The sequence below is a fragment of the Bicyclus anynana genome, chromosome 9, assembly GCF_947172395.1.
Source record: "Bicyclus anynana chromosome 9, ilBicAnyn1.1, whole genome shotgun sequence".
In the NCBI taxonomy this organism is placed as follows: domain Eukaryota; kingdom Metazoa; phylum Arthropoda; class Insecta; order Lepidoptera; family Nymphalidae; genus Bicyclus; species Bicyclus anynana.
This window is the reverse complement of record NC_069091.1, coordinates 7053245-7077446: the sequence shown is the minus strand read 5'-3', so window position 1 is coordinate 7077446 and position 24202 is coordinate 7053245. Positions and strand designations below refer to the sequence as shown.

The 24202-nt window shown below is 36.2% G+C and overlaps 1 protein-coding gene across 2 annotated transcripts in view; it reads left to right on the top strand.

Moving 5' to 3' along the window:
• Positions 1 to 10677, top strand: part of LOC112044740 (dachshund homolog 1) — a 206244-nt gene extending 195567 nt beyond the window's left edge. For both annotated transcript variants that reach the window (XM_052883449.1, XM_052883448.1), the window contains exon 12: positions 7979 to 10677. In XM_052883449.1, coding sequence (XP_052739409.1) covers positions 7979 to 8109 — 131 coding nt within the window. In that variant the 3' untranslated portion in view covers positions 8110 to 10677. The remainder of the gene's footprint in view (positions 1 to 7978) is intronic.
• Positions 10678 to 24202: the final 13525 nt, after the last annotated feature.

Sequence of the window (24202 nt, the reverse complement as noted above, 5' to 3'; positions counted from 1 at the left end):
TATTACATTATTGTATAAGAAAGGAAACAAAGATGATATCAGCAATTATAGACCTATTAGTTTGATGTCTAACCTTTATAAAATATTTTCGAAAATTTTACTTAATAGATTAACAAAAATATTGGACGAAAACCAACCGAAGGAACAGGCTGGATTCCGTAGTGGATTCTCAACAATCGACCATATCCATACGATAAAACAAGTAATAGAAAGATGCAACGAATATAATATGCCTTATTATCTAGCTTTTGTTGACTACAATAAGGCTTTTGACACGCTAAAACATGGAAAAATTTGGGAAGCACTACATAATCAAGGAGTACACAAGAAATACATTCGAATAATTAAGAATATTTACAAAAATATGACGGCAAGGGTAAGAACTGAAAGAATGGGTGATAAGTTTGAAATCCAAAAGGGTGTAAGGCAGGGGGACCCTTTATCGCCAAAACTTTTTTCTGCAACTCTTGAACATGTATTCAGAAACATAGATTGGGCAGATTATGGAATTAAAGTAAATGGGGTATTGCTCAATCACCTCAGATTTGCTGATGATCTCATACTTATAACAAACAACCCAAATCATTTACAAGAAATGCTAAACCAACTAGTAGCGGAGAGTCTCAACGTAGGATTGCTTATTAATACATTAAAAACAAAGCTAATGACAAACCGCACTAAACAGCCCATACAAGTGAATGATAGAGATCTTGATTACGTGGATGAATATACGTATCTTGGCCAAATAATTTCTCCTAAAAATATAGCATGCAAAGAAATACAGAACAGGATTAATAAAACGTGGGGAAAGTATTGGTCGTTAAAGGATATCACTAAGAACCCAAAAATACCACTAAAACTAAAATCTCGAACATTTAACTCATGTATACTTCCTTGTATGACATACGGTTGCCAGACATGGGCCCTAACGCAAAAACACTATAAAAAACTAGAAACATGCCAGCACAATATAGAACGAAGTATGTTATGTATAAGGAGAAAGGATAAGATAAATCTTAAATGTATCAGAAAAAAAACAAAGGTCACAGATGTGACGTATACAATCAGAAACCTTAAATGGAAATGGGCTGGTCATTTAATGCGGAACAAAAACGCAAATTGGGCTAAGGACGTAACTGTTTGGTACCCTAGAGACAACAAAAGGAAACGCGGCAGGCCATTAAGAAGATGGGAAGATGATTTGAAGATGACAGCAGGAACACTTTGGAAAAGGAAAGTTCATGATCGCAAGGCATGGAAGATCTTGGGGGAGGCCTATGCCGAAAGGCAAGACGATTTACCGGTGTCGTAATTTTTTTATATTGTATAGTTTTTATATTAAGGTAAATTGTTAATAAAGGCTATTATTATTATTATTATTATTATTATTAATAGAAAAAACAATAATTTTTTGAGTTTTATTGTCTACTAGAATGGAAATTTGAAATTTCATTATTTTCTTTCAAACAATCCTTTTCTTTAATAGAGACTATCACTTAATTTGTTATTTTAATCTTTACTTTTGCATAAGTTAAATTGCCAATATGGGGTAGATAGACAAAATAACTTGATCCAGCAAAGGAACAAAAAATATCGCTTACATGATAGCTAATCCGGCGGCAGTTTTTTCATTCATATCCTCTTTGTGGAAAGCCCAGAAATTTCATTAAAAATGCACCGGCTGTGTACTACAGTCTCGTACTATTGTGTGCGATACAGACACTACGAGTACATCATACATAACTTTGATGGAAATAAAATTGTAGATACTTTTACCTGAGTGTGAGCCATTTTCACCACCTCATAAGTATTTCATAGCTTATTCATAATTATTGTCTTTGCCATAAAGTAAGAAACTTACGGTTAGACTATTATGTGAAGGTGGTAAAATTGGCCCATAATCTTTCTAGCTTGTGTATGTATGCCTAACTCTATGACACGATCAACAGCCAAGTGGCAGGTTGATTTTCTTTCTACAATCGCTGACGCTTCACTCAGCTTCATAGACGTCCACTGCTAGACATAGGCCTCTTGCATGAAACTCCAAGCACAACGGTCTCGAGCCGCCAGCAAGCAGCGGTTCCCTGCAACCCGCTTGATATCTTCGGTCCACCTAGTGGGGAGTCGATCAACACTGCGCTTTCCGGTGCGGGGTCGGCATTCCAACACCTTGGTACCCCAACGTCCATTGAACTATGTGGCCTGCCCATTACCACTTCAGCTTCTCGCTGAGCTATGTCAGTGACTTTGGTTCGTCTACGGATCTCCTCATTCCTGATTCGATCACGCAGAGAAACTCCAAGCATAGCTCGCTTGATCGCCCGCTGACTGATTTTGAGCCTTCTAATAATCGGCGACCAAGTCTCAGATCCGTAGGTCATCACTGGCAACACGCACTGTTCGAAGACTTTCGTCTTCAAGCACTGCACTTAATCAAAATTTTCTTCTCTTCTATTTATTTCTGAATTCTCTTTATCGTCACCTTTAACTGTTAACAGTTCAACAATAAGTTTAATCGTAATATTTCATTAGCTTCGCATTCGCGTGTTCGCGTGCGTTAGACACTTGGCAAGGGTGAAGGCAACACTTAAATTAGTTGCAATTTCTACTCGAAAGCTAACTCGGGCACTTGTCGGTAGAGCTGGAAGTGTGTAGTGTGACTGACGAGTGTTTTAGGTATTGATATGCCATACAGTTTTATTTGTAAGCTAGCGAATGCCCGCGACTCATTTGGTGAAATTTCGTTGTTCACAAATCCTGAGGAAACCATGGAATTTTTCTGGATAATAAGTAGCCTAGTAGGATATTATGTTGCTCAATGATATCCTTTATCTTCCAGTAGAGTCAAAATCGGTTTAGCTGTTTCATAGATTAGCCCTGACCAGCGCCGGCCCAAAGTAAATTTTAAAATGGAGCGAGATCCAACTTCCTATCATTCCGGTCCTCTACTTTTCTGATATCCGTCGTAAGGCCCGTGAGCGCCTTCATTTGGTCAGTGGCTAGGTGAGGATGAGGTAGTGTGGTTTGTCACCTTGCCTTGCCCACCACGACTACGAGTTTATTCAAATTATCAGGAAGGCGGCGGGCAATATGACCAGTATAACTCAGAATTATCTGGTAACAGAAAGCTTTGTGGTAGCTTGACTTTGCCTACTATGAGTAGGTACCTAGAGAATAATGCGTAGCGTACTAAGGTAGATTATGAGGATTCATTTTACCTTTCTGTCAGTCACATAACTATTATGAAATGTATTTTTATAAATGTGGATGAAAAAGAACCAACTGATGCTAAGTAATATAAAGTTGAAAAATTAATAAAGAGGAAAACTTTTCCGGCTACTTTTTAGGTACGCTTGTAAAATGAATGGAAATAAAAGTGTACAACACAGGTGCGCGAAACCTTTGACGATATTAACTTTTTGTTCGCTTTCAACGTACAAGCGTATAAATAGACAGAACTCTCGCTGTTGAAATATATAAAACGAGATGCGACAGTCAGATGTTTTGCAACTTTGGTAACTATATATGTACTGACTGACTGTATGTACTGACTATTTTGAGTTGTAATTAAATGAGACACAAACAGGATGTCTGGCGTTCCACGCGCGCAGGGTTCGAATCACGGGTCAGACCAGCCGAAAAAAACCAGGAGCACTTTATTATATTCTATTGGTGAGGTATCATGCCTCCAGTACCCGGACCCTTAGCTTCGTTGTTAGCCTTCGCTTGAGACCTTAAAGTTCTCCTGAAAAAACTATGTGAAAATAAAATGAGCCTATTAAAAAAAACAAAATAGGATTAGGAAACAGGAATAAAAAAGGATTTTTGATTTAAATTAAAACGGCAGTCGCCTAACGTTTTTTTAACTCCTATAGACAAGTGCATCTGAAACGCACCTTAATTATGTCACGAAAAAATTGGATTTTGTAAAAAAATAGAGAGAAATTTTAATAGAAAAACAATTCAATCAATGTGATTTGACACGCTGTTCCGAGGGTGACCCATTCCCAATCAGTCGTAACAGTATACAGTGAACTGTTGTCATGGCATTAAAGTCAAGCCAACAGTTGTTTGTAGCAAAGTTAGGCTACAAAAACATGTGGGTAGGTAGGTATATCGATATCCGCACCCCTTTGTCCATAACCATCTCAAATTTAGCAAAGAATCGTGTAGGTGTATTTTTTCGGAAGGTTTTTAATTATTTTAATTTTACGGTCTCATCAAAAAGAAGCGTCGATTACTTCCAAATTGTACAGGATAAAATAACGCCTTTGATGACATTTTTTTTTGTGTAAGGTATTGTGTTTCTAATAAATTATCATTTTTATAAAGAATGCGGACCTCGGATCAGTGTCATTGTTGAAAGTGAAAGAAAAAATAAAAATAAATTATCTTAACTGAAGGCGCATCTTTTGCTTTATCATCATCATCATCATCATCATCATATCAGCCGATGGACGTCCACTGCAGGACATAGGCCTTTTGTAGGGACTTCCGAACATCACGATACTGTGGGGGGTCGGCCAACACTGCGCTTACTAGTGCTTCATATTCCATTTAAATTTTGTAAAATAGTTCAACTATTTAAGGGATTCGCGACCAGCGACCGCGACCGGGACGCACGACCCACTGCTTAGTATGAATTTATACGGAGCACTAAACAAATCCCGAGACCGTGTCGCGCGACCGCCTTTGTTCCATATAAATTCATATTAAGCAGTGGGTCGTACGACCCAGATGCGGTCGCCAAGCAGATTCGGTTCTTGGCGACCACGACCTCTACCTTTAAAGTTTCTAAAGCTATAAATAGCCAGCGAGGTTTCATTGCTAAAAAGAAATTATAAACTGCGAATGTTAGATCAAAATATATTCGTAATGTGTTTAACATTAAAGCCCCTCTTAAATCTAAGAACTGCTTAAAGAAACGGACTCTTACCTACATTAAAGGCTAACTTTTTATTTAAGTTAGGCGCTCAACCGTAACAGTTATTTCAAAGAACAAATAGATTACAGCTCTCAAAGGAACCGGCAATTCTGTTTTAGAAGCGGCAAATGCAAAAATATTACGTATTCAAACAGACCTAATGGGACATTTAGGGGTGGCAGCGAAGTGAAACGGCAAAGGCCGAAGCTTTTAAGTGTATAATATTTAATTGTGACGCCCTAGGCGTATAATCTCGCCCGGGATAATAGGTTTCTGTTTCGGGACAACCCTCGGCGTGACACTTGCGAGTGTGATGCCCTGGAGCTGACTCCGCTGAGACAAATCGGATTATAATTGAGTTTTTTAATGACAAATGAAACAAAAATAGTTCCATTTGATCTTCCGTTGTTTATCCTTATTAAGGATTTGTGTTCTTTGAATCTATGTTTGCTTAATCATTCGATATCCAATAACATTGAATAGGACAAGAGACTGATAGCCCGACCAATGACCATTCACATTATTAAAACTGAAAGATTGTCGGTCCATTCTTCTACTATAGGTAGGCAACTATAGAGTGTGGACGGTGGCAGCTTTAGGCATTAGCTTGTTCCACTGCTCCTGCTACTACAGTTTCGACACTTACCTTCATGGTAACACTTCGCTAGAGACTCTTAAATATGAACTTTAATGTTGTTTTTACTTAAACAACTGAGGATCATTGAAATCTACTATCTCTTTCAGCCACCACGGTACAAACTCCATAGTTGCCTTAGACTATACTTACTGAGCTTATAAACTTTCAGCTTTTATAAAATATAAGGAAGGTCTGAGCAATACCGGAGTAAGTAAGTGTAAGTCTTTCACTAAGAAAGCAAGCATTGATATGCGATAGGTCTTCAGCAAACAAACTTGTATATAACAACCATTTAATGGTGTACGTTTGTCATAACCATGTTTGTACTGTGAATGTGATTATGATCATCGTTCACTAAAATGTGATTACAGTTTTCTACATGACAGAAGACAATGACTTTTATTCATAAATCAAAAATCATAAACGAATATCTCGTACAAAAATTGAATTCCCCGTTGAGAAAATGTTCCCTGGGAGTAAGCAAAAAACGTGATTCCGTTTATATCTTTTATATCTCGTAAATTGCAGGAGGCGGCAAGCGTTGCATGAAATTGAATAAGCATATTTCGTAAAACGTAGACGTTTTCGGAGACAATTGCCTTACCTCACCTACTCCTCACGAACTTTGTCAATTTTCACAAAAATCTTATTAGAAAATATTCAATGCTTAAGATTTATTTCGCTCAAGTTACTCTCGAGTCGTTTGTGCGTTCTTATTTCGGCTGCTCATAAAATTTTTTAAGACAGATTGTCATCTTGATATTATTGAGTTAGTATGTAAGTATGCTTGATATTTAGAATGTTGTTTCTATCTACACACTAATCTATAAAAACATTTTTGCTATCAAATTTATACGTAGTTAATACGTCTTAATAGAATTAATTTGATCAATATCTACCTTCTCGTACCTAAGTCCGTTTTTTTTGAAAAAGCTGCAAGAGTTTTCATATTGTAATTTGTATTTGTAGTTTATTTTTTTAATATCAAATATCAGTGGACCGATAACAAAAAATAAGTAACAAAATTAGCTTTTCCTTGCCCTTTTTAGCTGTGTTGTGTTGGCAAACTTTTATTAGTATTATTAAATTATTTCTCTAACATTTCATAGCAGAGTTTCGATATACGTATAAGTGGATAAAAAAATGAAAAATATTCATCAATATCAACCCATATTCGGCTCACTGCTGAGCTCGAGTCTCCTCTCAGAATGAGAGGGGTTAGGCCACCACGCTGGCCCAATGTGGATTGGTAGACTTCACACACGCAGAGAATTAAGATAATTCTCTGGTTTTCTCACGATGTTTTCCTTCACCATTTGAGACACGTGATATTTAATTTCTTAAAATGCACACAACTGAAAAGTTGGAGATGCATGCCCAGGACCGGATTTTAACCCACAGCCTCCGGAATCGGAGGCAGAGGTCATATTCACTGGGCTATCACGGCTCGTATATATTTATTGCTTCAAGCTATTTTTAGGTACTAAGTGTATATTAACATGTTATAATTAATAATTAATATAATGTTAATTTATCTGGCAATTCAAGATATGAAAGTCAAAGCTTTATTCACAATTTAATTACCGCCGGCGACGTACCACGTTTTTACCGAAGGCAATATTGAATATTAAATTAGGAAGAGCCATACGGATGTGGAGTCCGTTTGATGTCAGCCTTCCACGGATTTAATGACATTTTCCGGGGCAGCACACGTTTTAATGTATACATACTCACATGTTCTTTCACTGTCTACTGTTTTAGTTCATCAAAATGATTATGTGCTTTGAAATATTGTTTTATTTATTAGTACTTATTCTTCCTTCTATTTTATCACATTACTATGTTATTAGTGAACTTCGTACTATTCATAAAAATAAATTATTTTCAACTGTTTCGTTTTGGGCTTGCCTGTCACAGCAAATGAATCAAAACGAAGTACGCAAACAGGTCATGCCGTATTTGAGTTTTAACTAGACAAACCATTGAAAACGCTAAAAAACGAAAAAAAATATTCATCTTTAAGAATCAAAGAAGATTACCTACTGTAGAAAGTTATACGAATTACATTTGTCACAATAAAAATCACCCTCTCCCCCCCCACCATTGGGGCTGGTGGACATTGGCCTAACCCCTCTATGAGAGAGAGGAGACTCGTGCCCAGCAGTAAACCGAATATGATAATGATGATGATGATGATGATGATGAGGATGATGATGATGATGATGATGATGATGATGATGATGATGATGATGATGATGATGATGATGATAATGATGATGAAAAAATACCAATTGTCAAGTTGTTGTTTAATAAGTACATGTTGTTCGAATGGTTCAAGTTACAGTTCTGAACGATACAAAATATTCCAAAGCTAATTAAAATGATTGCATATTAAATGATGTGTTTGTTGTCAACAGAATCCTTGGCGCAAGAGTTGGAGATGGAGCGCAAGTCCCGCCAGCAGGCCATGGAGAGAGACGTGAAGAGCCCTCTGTCGGACCGCGCCAGTTACTACAAGAACTCGGTGCTGTTCAGCTCGGCCACTTAGCTGACATGCACCGGGGCTCAAGAATACCCCGACAACCACTACGACAAAGAATGCGACGACACGAGAAAACCCATCATAAGCGTCAAACCCGAGTTCAGAGAAAAATAGGACATCCCAAGATTTATCTTCGGAAAGTCCTATAAACCCGAAGGGTCCCACGTCTTATCCCGAAACGATACGCTCGTGTGTAAATTAAAAATTATTTAACTAATATTCTTTAGCATTAATTTCCAGTGTATCGGGATCTCGGTGAAGTATTTTTACTCGGAGATTAATTGTAAATACTGTTATTAAATTCGAAATAAGAAAGTAGGCGCGAGACGAAGTCGCAAAAACTCTTCTTCCATAGTGAAATTTGTAAATATTTCTTAATATTCCTAGATTTAAGGTCTCAGCGGTTTTAACGACGATACACATAATTTATTCGTCACCATATTTTAATCTTTTACGAAATGTACCTTTAAACTTATTGTTAAATGCCATATTTAAACATTAAGTATGATTTACAAGTTGTATAATATTTAAATAGGCAATCAGCCTTAGCTTACCCTATTGTTTACATGAACAATTCACGATGTGAACAAAAATTTCTGTACGTAGTTCAATAAACGGTTGGAATTGACCTAAGACTGCTTTTGAATTGCTTTTAAAACGTTTACAAAAAGTTTCACTTTTCTACTCACTAGTCGATTAATTTACAAAATAATCCGCAGCAGTGTCAAGCTGTAAAATATTTAAAAAAAACATTTCGATATGTTGTTTATTTCTTAAGAAAGTTATTTAAAAGTAAAAGAACTATAAGTATTCGATTTGAAACCTTGTTCTTTTCTCGTAAAAAAATAATATTTCTGTCTCGAAATCGACAATATTAAAACGCTTTTAACTTCGTATTGATTTTTGTTACTCTTTATAACAAGAGAATGGTAATCCAAAAAACATTTAAAACAATCGTTAATTTCTTCAGTATGCGAAATAAAGCAACGTGTGTTTTTAGTTCAACACAATGTGATCTTCAATATCATAAAACTTATTCAATTTTAGTGCAATGATTAGATGTAACTGATAACTAGAATAATCGTTAACGGAATAGTAATGTACGATAGCTATATTGAGTTAGCTGTTTTGATGGTTAATTTTACAAAAGAAAACGTTATTGACTGAATACCCACAAATATGCACTCAGGCGTTCAACGTAATATAAGCGGACTTTGTTTTAATAATTAAGATATTGTACCATATTGGTGCTACATTTTGAATACACAAATCTTAAATTAAAGTAACAAGTTTTAAACTCGATTCACATTGATGCAGACGAAGCGAATTCTCGCGACATGTTTTTGAGTATGTTGAATTTATCTCGATTTATGAACTTGAAAATTAATCCCGAGTAAAAAAAAATATAAAGATGCGTGACGAAGACGCGTGTCTGTTAGCAACGCTACCAGCAATACTATACTTTAATAAATCGAGATAAAGTTGAGTATTGTTTAACGCGTCGCGTTGCTTTATTACTTTGCTACTCTGTGTCAATGTGAATTGAGCGTTATAGTAGTTCTATCCTTTTCATGACTTCAATGTTGGAAAGAGTAGAACTACATTTTGACAAGTTGTCTATTTAGTTTATGATTTGTGTTTACCAAATTGGCACTATTGTATCATAATCACGAACCAGTCGATTGTACGTGGGTAGTTATTCTATTAAGTGCGGTAGACTTAAACAGTATAGATAAAGTATGGAATAGTGTTATTTATATCGATGCTTAGTTTACGAAATGACTTTAAATGTCTAAAATAGAGTATATAAGATTTAGACATTGTATCTAGCGCATTGGCGGTTGACTTCAAACAATTAACTTTGACAGACGGACATACGAACGCACGAGTGATCTAAGGTTCCGATTATATACGTACGTACGTTCGAAACCAAAAAACCCTAAAATTCCCGTTTGTGATATTGAAATCGTTAAAACGCACGATCACAAAAAAATCGTAAATTCCCTTTTTGCAAAAAAATGTCTTAATTTTTTCTAAAGACTTCAAAACTTTTTCAAAAGTTTTTGCAGTGAATTCATAAACTTTAATTGATAAAAATCCGTAAGTGGATATGAATGAAGTTATACTTTAATTCTATGTAAAAAAATAGTGAAGTCACCCGTCAATACTGAGTATAGAGCTGGACATAATTTCTTACACATTATCTGTAATGGATAATAACAACGTAAAAATAAAACTTAGCTGTTACAATAAATGTTTAGATGAATGATGTGCGGTTGTACATACAGTGTGTGAATGTGGACATTCCTATCATTTCTTTGATTTCGATTACAAATGTGAGAAAGTTTCACTGTTTAAGGTTCAGGCAGACAGTTGTAATGCATTAGCGTAGGTTTTTCCTTTGTCAATTATTATGTCGAGGCTTTTCAGTGTACTTGGTTATTACAGTGCGTAAAGCGAGTTATTATTTATTATTTCTATTATAATTATTATTAATATTATTAATTTACTTAAAATTGTGTGTGTGCCTTGTATCGTAGAGGAAAATATCAAGATTAAAAAAGAAAATTATCATTTTGTGTTTGAATTTTACATCTTCTTAAAACCCCTACTACAAAAGTCAATTTTAACACATGACCTCGTACGTCTAGCGTCTTCAAGAGTTAGGAAGTCGATGGACCTCGTACCGGACCACATAAAGTTCTAGTATGAGGTCAAAAAAACCTCGTTCCGCACCAGAGGAAAGTACAGAAAAATCAGTGCCGCAGCGAACGCGTTAAGTAGGTATGGAAAGTAGAAACGATGTACCTATTAGATACCTTTTTCATTAGAATATTCCTAGATTATACTATTAATCTATACGAATATTATAAATAAGAATTTAGATGCATATTTGTTACTCAATCACGGGTCAACGGCTGAACGGATTTGGATGAAATTTCAAATGGCACAGAGATAGATTACTACAGCATTAGTTTGGAATTCGGGATCTATTTTTTTTTATTCTTTACAAGTTAGTCCTTGATTACAATCTCACCTGATGGTAAGTGATGATGCAATCTAAGATGGAAGCGGGCTAACTTGTTTGGAGGAGGATGAAAATCCACGCCCCTTTCGGTTTCTACACGACATCGTACCGGAATGCTAAATCACTTTGCGTTACGTCTTTGTCGGTGTGGCGGTCACCAGCCAGACCTGGACCAATTAAGAAAACCTTAATCGGCCCAGCCAGGGATCGAACTCAGGATCTCCGTCTTGTAAATCCATCGCGCATACCACTGCCCCACGGAGGCCGGCAAATTTGGCCTAACCTAACACCTCTCATTCTGAGAGGAGACTCGTGCTAAACAGTGAGCCGAATATGGGTTGTTAATGATGGTGATAAACTCAAAAAAGCTCAAACTTTGTGTATGTGGCATTCATGGCGTTATCCTTCCGAGACATCTTCCAGACTAAGATGCGTCGGATATTAAATGAAAAATCCTGAAAAATTTTTGACCCAACTAAACCATGGAGTCGATTTTTGCAGAATTGTAATGTAAAAAATGTAAGTATATTGTCTTGTGAAATACAACAAAAAAGAATACGAATAAAAAATCAAGAACAAGACAAACATTATCATGTAGCTATTAATTGATTATGAAACATGGCTAAAACTAACGGGATATTAGGTCGGAGTATGCCCTACTAGTTTCGAACCCAAACGGGGCCCTTAGTCATGAGCTGGTTCTTGCAACGCGGCACGATCCGTAGGGCCCCGTATGGGTTCGAAACTAGTCGGGCATACTCCGACCTAATATCCCGTTAGTTTTAGCCATGTTTCATAATCAATTAATAGCTACATGATAATGTTTGTCTTGTTCTTGATATCTACTCCGACCTAATATCGCGTGAGTTTTAGCCGTGTTTCATAATTAATTAATATGAAAAACACTCACGATAGTTTAAATTTTAAAATTATCATGTAGCCCTCATTCGCACGAGAGTATTTTTAATGGACATTAAAAAAGCGTTCAAATACAGCAAATGTGTTCATAATACACGATTTTTTAAAATACGACACTTTTTTATAGAGCAGTGTTGCATTTTCAATTTAAGGCGTTAGAAATAGATCTTCATTAAACTTCATACTAGATACGCTATGCCCGCCAACGCTGGGTTTTAACGTATCGCTTTTTTAATTCTCATGCGAATGAGGCCTAAACGAGCATGTTTAGTGTAAAAAGAGAAGATAGAGAATAGATATTATAGTACGACCCAGGTCTCGAAATCAGGAGCTCGTAGTCTTGATGCCACATACCTCCTGAAAATAAACGTGATGGCTAACATTAAACAAGACCTTGACCACAATCTCACCTGATGGTAAGTGATGATGTAGTCTAAGATGGAAGCGGGCTAACTTGTTAGGAATAGGATAAAAATCGGGAATTATATTTGTTATTGCCGCGTTGCAACGACTTGCGGTACGGACGGCTTCAGTGTGTGTGTGAGCCGTCCACATCTCTTGTTGTGTAATTCTTTATGGGTTACTTGGGATACACGGGGAGAGTGACATGAGTGGAAAAGGGGAGTGTTTGTTAACAGTCAAAGGACCCTTTAACCCTACACTTAACGTTCACAAGTGCGTGACTTCACTCAAGGTGCGTGACTTCATTCTCTGCCATGCTAGGGTCTTATATTGGTTACAGTTTGATTTTTTAATTAAGCTGTCCTGACAAATGTCTGAAACCTGAATAATAAATGTCGAAGCTTTGTTCGACATGAGTTTTCTTAGTTTTGTAATCACTTTTGAGTTTGTTAAAATATTGGGAAATATTGATCATGTATTTTGACTTTCAAAAAAGCTCAAAAGTATAACAGACAATATAAAGCGAAAGGGTTGAACGTGAATAAACCGACACTACCAAACTACAGTCACATAAACCAGTAAAGTCATAGGAACTTCCCGATTTTATTAGAGACGGCCGCCATTTTAAATCCTGTTAAATCGGAAAACTTCATATTTATTGCTAATAGATTTTCGGCCGATGAGCACCGGGTTATTTGGGATGCAATTTTATTTTGTCCATATGAATGATTTTTATATCTGCCCGGGGCGGGTGACCCGTGATTCGACACTGCCCTTTTCCATTTCGGAAACCGCGCAATAGGTTTCGGTTATTGATACATATTTTTTTTCATTTTCTGACCTGTGAAAATCGTATTATGCGTTGCGAGTCAAAAAAAGTTGCGAGGCGTGGCTATGATGTCGACATATCTATTTTGCAAATGAAACCAGAAAACCTATAGTTTGGAATAGATTGCAAACAGGTGATGGTATATATAGATTATTACGAAAACATAATGTAATTGTGCAACCAAAGAATACATCATATCGAATCAAACACTAAAGTAATAAAAAAAAAAGTTTAAAAACTATAACCCGACTACGTAAAAAGGGATCTAAAAAGGATGAAACAAGAAAATATTTCAGATTCAAATAAAGAAATGCGTAGGAACAAAAATGGTCACGGTAGAGTCGGAGTTTTTAAACTTTATTTTTTATTTAATACTTTTCCTTTACCCGATTGAGTCTAGCCTTGCAATATCTACCAGTACCTCGTCGCATTCTGGTATGAAACGACTGGACCGCGAGAACTTTACGATCACATTTTAAAGATACATTTTGACTAACAACAAGATATATATACATATTTGTAATGTCCTCGCCAAGAGCTTTTGTTTGAAACCAAACACACGGTGTTTCGATCATCACAATGTCATCTCGATTTAAATTTTTTCGAGTTATATGAGGTTTAAATATAGGCTTGCCACCACACCCAAATGACGACCACGACCACTCTGTCAAGAGTGTAACGACAAAGAAGAAGAAGAATTGACATATACGAAATTGAAATTCAATGTAACAAATGTCATCCGGTGCCTCTGATGGATATCTTATACTATGTAGATGACATTTTGTCAATTATTTTAATAGGTTGAAAATATAGACCAAAACAGTGAATAGGCCAGCTGATCAGTTTGAAACCGGAGTCTCCATTTTTCAAATGGGTTTATATTATACATAGGTACTATTTTTTTAGAATATGAGACGAGATTTATAAACAAAGTTTAGTTTCTTTATAAATTTTTGAAGAAATAGATACTCATAGGGGTAACATAAATATAGATAAATGTAGTGCATACATTATACGTATATGATCCATTTTACGTTAGACTTTTCGAAACGTTCTCGTGTTAATAGTCGCATCGCAGTTAATATTGCGGGCATAAATATTGTCGCGCGCGACAGCTACTTGCCGCCTTTAGTCTCCATTGAAGTATGGTCTTAATATACAGGGTGATGCTGCACTGCTACACAACGTAGCTCTCAACATTGTTGTTATTGTAATAAAAGTTGTTATATAACGTAAAACAACTTATGATCATGTCAGACTGAGTATACGCAATACCCGCCCTTCATGTAGCCCAAAACGTTGACCATGTCATGGCCAAACTCCCGTACTAAATGGAAGCATTTTTTGTACTTGTAATGGATGCATTTAATGACAAGTGCAACTGTCATTGAAATGTCATTTTACTAGTAAAATAACATTTCAGTGACAGTCGCACTGGTCATTTTAATGACAGGAATTAATAACCAAAATATTCACCATAATGTAGGGCATCGTGATGAGCATGTTGGAAAACGTATTGGCCACTATACTGGCCAACGCGAAGAAGGGACAAACGAGTGCCAACTTCACCACATCGCTATGATAAATTCTTATGGTAACATGATATACCTAGCAGGGGCGATGGTTCCTAACAACCCGATTCCTATCGGATTACCTTTTAAAAATTCACGTGTTTTACGGACGTTAATAATAATTTAACGTACTCAGCCAAAAGACATTTAGACTAAAAAACGCATAAACGGGTTACCTACTAGAAAATTTCAATCTTCGCTACTGATACCTGATACCTGATATTATAGACAAAAAACAATGTCCTCGAAAGTACTGAATACATTTTGATTTTCACCTGTAATTATTTAGAGTAATGTTTTGTGTAAATTGGTTGAAAAATTACGATAATTTATAGGGATTTTTAGAGAGCTTTCATTGCGAACGCTACAGATCATATTCCGAGTACTTACAACTACGCCCAAAGTAAGAGAACGTAGTTAAATGCTATCGCCACGGTATACTACGATTCGCCGTTTACTTTGTAACTACCTGATTCTAGCAGTAATAATTTAATTACTTATTATATTTAATTTTATAACACCCTGTATACGCACGTGTGTACACACATAAGGGCACCTGTCGACGGCGCGCGTAATTTTCGTTCTACCTTCGGATTAGTTTTTCCTTATAATTAAATAACTTTGAGCTATGTTCTGCGTGATGTACGGCCTTGTTTATTGTCTTGTTACGCTGTTCATTGTTTAGGGTGGAGGCTTTGTGTTACTTACTCTTTTATGGATATATGTTGTAACATATCTGTAACAACGTGGTAATATTTAGTCAGTTATAGGTGTTAATCAAGATTTTTAATTAAAAATAAGAATAGAAATAGACGTGAAAATTAAAAAAGGATATATTTCGCTTAACTATTTTATAAGTAAACTATATTTAACTGCTTAGGCAGATGCCTATGGGCTGGCTTAGGAAATCCTAAGCCATTCCTTTTAATAAAGCTTTTATTTCTTTTCAAATAAATTTTTAAAATCAATATTTATTTATTTTAGTAAGTACCTTCCTTAGGAAAACCTTTCAATAGCACGAAGGTTTAAATATGCACTGAGAATCGTAAAATAGGTTTTAAAAGTTTAAAGCCACTGTTCCATTGCTGTCGTAACTACGAGTAGGCTTTTCGCTTATCTGGAAAGGAAGTAGAAATATTAATCTGAAGAAGGAAGTCTGAAAAACATAAATCTATTGTATTGTTTATGTTCTTGGCTAGAAAAAGACAAATCTTGTAGTACCTTTCCGGTGCGTGGTCGCCATTTCAGCACCTTGGGACCCCAACGTCCATCGGCTCTTCGAACTATGTGACCTGCCCATTGCAACTTCAGCTTCACAGACAGACCCCGCACCGGAAAGCGCAGTGTTGGCCGACCTCCCACTAGGTGGACCGAGGATATCAAGCGGGTTGCAGGGAGCCGCTGGATGCTGGCGGCTCGAGACCGTTGTGCTTGGAGGTCCATGCAAGAGGCCTATGTCCAGCAGTGGACGTCTATCGGCTGATAAAGTAAGGTAGTACCTACCTACGTACCTAAAAATCTTTTTGCAATTTTTTTTACAAGTTATTATTTTGTTCAATTATCAAACTTGATTTGAATAAAATCCTTGTATTTTTTATTGTTACTGCTTATAAAACATAGACGCGGCCTGAAATTTACCATGTCCTTAATTTCACACTCAAAGTAGGACGTACAGTAAAAGCTTCTTATTCACGTTTCCTTTATTCACGTTTTCACTATATTCGCGGCTAAATATTTCATTATTCGCAGATCTGACTGACGAAACTGACGTAAAATCTGCAATTTTAAACTTTAACTTGCAAATACATATTGCCGAAATTGCGAATGGATGGTTTAAGAATGCCACTGCTTAAAATCACTCTAAACAGAAGCTTTTAAAAAATGTCAAGCAAGAAAAAATTTCAAAATTCTTCAAACCATTGTCTAAGACTGAAGATAATAGTTAATCAATAACTTCAATAATTGTTTTTTCTGCATATATTTGTTTTTTATTCTGTAACCCAAGAACGTATACCTTATAATCCCATATAACATACCATTCCATATTCTTGGTTTCTATATTCGCGACACATTTAGAGAACGTATCCCCCGCGAATAATGAGCTTTTACTGTATATCTTGTCAACTAATACTTGAACTAAGCCTTTTTCTTACTGAAAGACGATTAAAAGTAGAGTTCTAAAAACAAGAGGACGACTGCGGCACTTTTGAGTAATCTTTATTCATTTCCATTTAACGAAGCTGAAAGGGCGATTGGTTAACAATGAGTTGTAACAACACTTCGCTACGAAAACATCTTAACCCTCCGCGGAAAGGGCTGTTATTCCAATTTGCATACCATCTGAATATAAATTTTATTGAAAAAAAAAAATCTAATAACCTCAATACAATAACAATAATTGCCGAGTCATTTTTCTTCTTCAGTATCTACTTCGAATACAAAATGTTATGAATAGTAAATACTTATCAATTTTTAGTCTTTTTTGACTTTAATCAATTGTCTTATATGACTTGTAGGATACGTGTAAGGATTTTAATATCCCACTTCTGAGGCAGACCAGACTTCTGTCTTTAGACATACCACGATGTTTCAATGCATTTAGAATGATAATGTTTGCTTATGTACCACTATCAGTGGTAAACGAATCAGTGGCGTGCATTTGATAGATGCAATAATGCGCTGCCTACCCTGATACAAATTGTACCTTAGTTAAAAGCCTTGTGCATTTTATATATGATTAATGACCAGGACCTCAAATGGTTCTTGTCTCAGATGGTTTCCAGGGTATGGGGTGTGACACCATCTACTTCACAACTCTAGAAACGGCCACGGGCTACAGTTTTTTATCAACCTGCAGGCTAATTCACTATCTTTGACGTATGCTAGTTGACTTATACGAAATTGAGATTCTATGTAACAAATGTCATCCAGTGCCTACTGGTAATATCATTCAGTTGGTAGATGACATTTCTGAATAGGCTTTTTTTATATTTTTTAAAACTTTTAGTTCTAAAAATTATTGGTAGAAAAAATGTTGGTTTTTAAATATGTTTTGACAGTGTAATTCGTGATCCCACATAGAACTGAGTGTTGCGTAAAGCCGGATTTATATTTGTCTGACGTGTCGTGTCGTGACGCAACAGAACAGATTCGGTATCATACATTTTGTATGCGACGCATCAGAAGTCATCACAACATGTCACGACACCCCCGGTGACGCCGCTGAGGTCCCATAAGGAGCCTACGGCACTTACACAATCAGAAAAAAAAATGTCACGACACAGGTGAAAATGTTGTCGTACAAAATGTGTGATACCGATTCTGTTCTCATGCGAACATGATTCTGTTCTCATTTATAGATTTCTTAAGTTAGATATCTCTTTAATTGAGATAGTAGGTATTGTTTTTCTTGAGAAAAAGACTCAAGTAAGTAATAAAATACGTGTATGAACACTTAAAACATTAAAAAAAATATGTATTAGTGCCCAGAAACTACTTGAAAGTATTGATACAACCATAAGTGTGTACCATTTGGATTGCACGAATTAAATGAATAATGTCGTCTGTTGAATTGAAGAACAAAATATTTTTTTTTTCTTGGGAATAAAATGAAAATCTATAGTTAAAAAAGCAATAAACAGCAAATTAAGGAATCCCCTTGCGCATAAAGCTAAAGCAAGCTGCAGCGTTAATTTTCAGAATGGGTAAAATCATTTACAAGTTCATAGTTACAATATTTAGTTAGCTTCGTCGAGTACTACTTAGAGCTGCGCTTTAGTTTAGGTAAAATTAAATTCAGAAGCAACTAGTAAAATGAATGAACTGTATGGAATGGAACCGAATAGTCCAGGATCCGGGGAGCTTTTTTACAATTGATTACTATCAATTTAATTTTCCGTGAGTAGCTTTATCTTGATATATCTGAATTTTTATATTTACGAAAATTATTGATTCTGGTAGCTAACAAGGTAACTACTCGTAGGTAATGAAAACTTCTGAGTGTAGTAGGAACAAGATAACGTGCCACGCATTTTGTATGACAATGTGACTGTTAAGTAGTGTAACTATTAATTATTATTTAGCAATTAAGCAATAGTAAAAAGACAGCTGGTCAGAAACAATTTTGGATGACCTCGTTATTGATACAAGGAATTGTTCAAAAATTGTTACTAACCAGCTCTTTTTTTACTGTTGCGTAATTAATAGAATATAAAATTTAACATCCACATTGTCCTACAAATTTCTTGGTATGTTACCTCGTTCTCACGCTCTCTTTTTATTACCCAGTAACCCAGTTAGCTACCAGAATCAAGAATTCCAAAAAATATTAAAGTACACATCAAGATGAAGCTACTCACGGAAAATTAAATTGATAGTAATCAATTAATTGAAGCCATATAAACGGAAAATCTACACACAGCACTCAATAATTACTAGAGTTACAGATAGTTACAATAAGCAATACTCAGAAATTGACTTGTTCTGATACTCAAAAAATAAGCGTAAGCGTCATAAGCGACATCTCGCGGAATTTTAAAAAGCTAAATAATTAAACGCTTAACACACACTGTCGTCACATACATACACACACACCCACACAGGCGCACAGACTCACACACAAGCACAATATATTTTCAGATGTTGGACTAACTATGGAAAATCTGTAATTAGCTGTAGCATGTGAGAGATATTGTGTATTTTTTTTAATTATAGTAAGTTGATTTTTCTTTGAAAGAATAAATCTTTACTAATATTATTAAGCTGAAGAGTTTGTTTGTTTGTTTGTTTGATTGAACGCGCTAATCTGGTCCGATTTGAAAAATTCTTTCAGTGTTAGATAGCCCATTTATTAAGGAAGGCTATAGGCTTTATATTATCCCCAAGTCCCTAAGTGAAAGGTAACCAAGCGGCGTCATCTAGTAAATTATAAAAATGCTCCCCGGATCCTGGACTATAACTGGAATGGAACCGAACTCTAACCAGACGGAGAAGTTAAGTCAAAGTGACGGCGAAGTAACGTTTCCTCGTAGATTTGCATTAGCTAAGACGTTTCACACTAACAGCCCTAAGACCGCCCGCTTTTAATACAATTGGATTTAAAGGGAACGCGATTTCAATGTTACTTTGCAAACACCTTTAGAGTTGTCTCTCAGTATTAACATTTTGATTGGCTAGTATCATAATAATACAGTTTAGGAGTTTGCCATTTCTGTAATATTATATTTATTTACCTTCAGGTATAGGCTATTTCGATTTTACTAAGTCCGGGTATCTGTATCGTTCTCGTTATCAAATCATATTCGGCTCACTGCTGAGCTCATGTCTCCTCTCAGAATGAGAAGGATTAGGCCAATAGTCCACCACGCTGGCCCAATGCGGATTGGCAGACTTCACACACGCAGATAATTAAGAAAATTCTCTGGTATGTAGGTTTCCTCATGATGTTTTCCTTCACCGTTTGGGACTCGTGATATTTAATTTCTTAAAATGCACACAACTGAAAAGTTGGAGGCGCCACTGAGGCGTCAAAACAACAATATGCCCATAACGAGTTGGACGTACTCCGACAAATTTATGAGTTTATAAAAGCAAGTTCAACATGTTTTTCTCCTCTTATTTTTTTTTAACAAGTTAGCCCTTGACTACAATCTCAGCTGATGGTAAGTGATGATACAGTCTAAGATGGAAACGGGCTAACTTGTTAGGAGGAGTATGAAAATCCACACCCGTTTGCGGTTTCTACACGACATCGTACCGGAGCGCTAAATCGCTTGACGGTACGTCTTTGTCGGTAACTAGCCACGATCGACGCCTCCCACCAGCCAGACCTGGACCAATTAAGAAAATATCAATCGGCCCAGCCGGGGATCGAACCCAGGACCTCCGTTTTGTAAATCCACCGCGCATACCACTGCGCCACGGAGGCCGTTAAACTATTACTACTATTAAACAAAGGTATTATTTCGATTTTACTAGGTCCGTGTGTTTCTGTATACATACATAGTTACAGGGATCCTAACATTAGTTAGTAGTTCCTCTATATGTATGTATACTTATGAGAAACAAGCTATATAAAAAAAAATAACTAATATGTCTATACAATAACGAGTACAATTATAGTTTTAATATTATGGTTTATGCTGCACTTTGGTTAATTAACAAAATAAATGATTTTCAAATATCTGGGAGGGCTTTGTCTAAATGAAACTTTAATTTCCTTATTCAAGTTCAAAACCAGAAACTCGTCTACTAAAAATCACAAAAAATATGAAACATGTAAATTTTATTGTTATTTATTATTATTTTTTACAAGTTAGCCCTTGACTACAATCTCACCTGATGGTAAGTGATGATGCAGTCTAAGATGGAAACGGGCTAACTTGTTAGGAGGAGTATGAAAATCCACACCCGTTTGCGGTTTCTACACGACATCGTAAAATATTTTAATTAAAATTACAAAACAGCCAAGCTTTTATGATAGCTTCTTCGAGAAAAAGCTCAAAAGTAAGATATTATCTACATACAGAAGCAAGTTACTAACATTAGCTAGTAACTCTTGAAATTACAATGTAAGTTGACCAGTAAGATTTTCATTGGAATGTTATTTTCTTTATTACAATCTCACCTGATGATAAGTGATGATGCAATCTAATCGAGCTAACTTATTAGGAGTTGGAATAAAATCCACACCCCTTTTGCTAAGTCGTTTGCCGAAGCCTCCCAGCAGCCTGACCTGGACCAATTAACGAAACCTCAATCGACCCAACCGGGGTTCGAACCCGGAACCAAGGTCCTGACCTCCGTCTTATGAATCAACTGCGCCATTGAGGCGTCAAAACAACAATGTGCCCTTAACAAGTTGGACATACTCCGACAAATTTAGATGAGTTTATAAAAGCAGGTACAAAACCAGAAACTCGTCTACTAAAAATCACAAAAAAATTTGAAACATGTAAATTTTCTCGTCTTATTTTTCAGAAGTCAAGGGCTATGACTACAATCTCACCTGATGGTAAGTGATGACGCAATCAAAAATGGAAGCGGGCTAACTTGTTAGAAGGAGGATGAAAATCCACACCCCTTTCTGTTTCTACACGGCATCGTACCGGAACGCTAAATCGCTTGGCGGTACGTTTTTGCCGGTAGGGTGGTAACTAGCTACGGCCGAAGCCTCTCACCAGCCAGACCTGGACTAATTAAGAAAACCTCAATCAACCCAGCCGTGGATCGAACCCAGGACCTCCGTCTTAAAATCCACCGCGCATACCACTGCGCCACGGAGGCCGACAAAAATCAGAAATGTTATAATACTTATTATATTATTGATGTTTAGCAATGTAACATTTCAGACGAGAAAATTTACATTATCTACCTATAATATACTAATTACATATTTCAATTTCAAATTTCAAAAGTACTTACTTTCATTTATTTTCTGCAATGTTTTCAGCTGCTTTCCTCACAAAAAGGCTTACCATGAGGTAACAACACAACTGTGTTATTTCTACGAAATCATCTAAAAATAAAATTTAATAATCGTCTAATTTTAATACCATGACAATTTTGAGTTCCTTCTTTAAAAGAAACTGAAATAAGTCGTCAAAAAGTGGCGTGTAGGCGTCCTAGTCCAAGAAGTCTAATCGCGTAAAAACTTGGCACGCCATAGCAATAGTGGAAGGACTGGAATTATCCAGAGTCGATAAAATGGCGTCGGCCGCGACGAAGGCGGCACAGAGACACAATAATAAATTGTAATTACAATTTAAAATGAGCAGGCGTCGACGAGGGTGTGGCCTCGAGCCAGCCACCTCCACACACGTGCACTTAATGCATGCAAGTAATTAATTTACCTGTGTGTGCAACTTTAGAAAACAAAGATGCCAATGAGACAGTAACAAATCGAATCATAATGACCTCTATATAAATAAAAATCAAATTACCTTCGCGCATCAGCACAAGCGTTTGTTCTCTATGACGAGCGTCTTCACAGTCTTATAAATATAAATTCTAATCAATTCCAATCAAATTCGTTTATTTGAAGTTTACATGCACTTTTGAAATGATAAGTTTGTACATCTTTGACACTTCTACAGGTTCACAAGTTATTTTCTATTGAGAAAAAATAACTAAGAGATTATTATCAGGTTGCTCTCTTAATATAATTATTATTAATTTATTATTTTAACATCTATTTTTTTTTTAACTTTTAACGATGTTTATAAGATATACCTAATACAAAACTCTTTTCAAATTGCCCAAGCAACCAAGTCAAGGCTCCAGAGTGAGGAACCTCCTCACAATACGCGCCGTCTCAAGAATAACTTGCCTTCTGTATCCGACCCTTGATCCAGCAGGTAAGCGAAAGCCGAAGCTTTTCGCTGTAAGACCATTGAATGAAACGACTATCAGAACAATAATAGTTGACTCGACTATTATTATTAACTCGATTGTCTCCAAGCATCTTTATTGTTATTTAAAGTCGTGCGTGTAATCTTGACTTGATAATTCTACCTACCAAAAATGCCCGCGGTATCTTGTTAGACATTACATTCGGTGACATCAAATAAAAGTTACTAACACCTGACTTCTTTTTTCATTTAATTGTATTTTATCGATTTCATAAAGTCTGTCAATGTTCGGCATGCGATAATGTAGATGTTTCAGTTATATTTTGCACTAATATTAGACGACCGGTGAAGGAAAACATCGTGAGGAAACCTGCATACCAGAGATTTTTTTAGTTCTCTGCGTGTGTGAAGTCTGCCAATCCGCATTGGGCCAGCGTGGTGGACTATTGACCTAACCCCTCTCATTCTGAGAAGAGACTCGAGCTCAGCAGTGAGCCTCAGGGTTGATAACGACGATTTGACGACCTCAGTGGTGATGTGGTGTGCGCGGTAGATTTACAAGACGAATGTCCTGGGTAGTCCCCGGCTAGGCTGATTGTGGTTTTCTTAATTGGTTTATTTATTTATTTATTTAATATCAAGCAATACCATACATTACATTATACAATATAATAATAATAATTACAAGTTACATTTTATTACATAATGCAAGTTATGGATACCCAGTTTGGTTTGGTTCAGGTCATGGAGGCTTCGGCAGTCGCTAGTTACCACCTTACCGGCAAAGACGTATCTACTGCCAAGCGATTTAGCGTTCCGGTTCGTGTAGAAGCCGAAAGGGTGTGGATTCTTATTCTACTCCGCCCCACCTTAGATTGCATTATCACATCACTTACCATCAGGTGAGATTGTGGTCAAGGGCTAACTTGTAAAGAATAAAAATACTTAAGTCCTTCAATGTTAGTGTCCTTTTATGAGAAACAAGCAATATAAAAAAAATAAC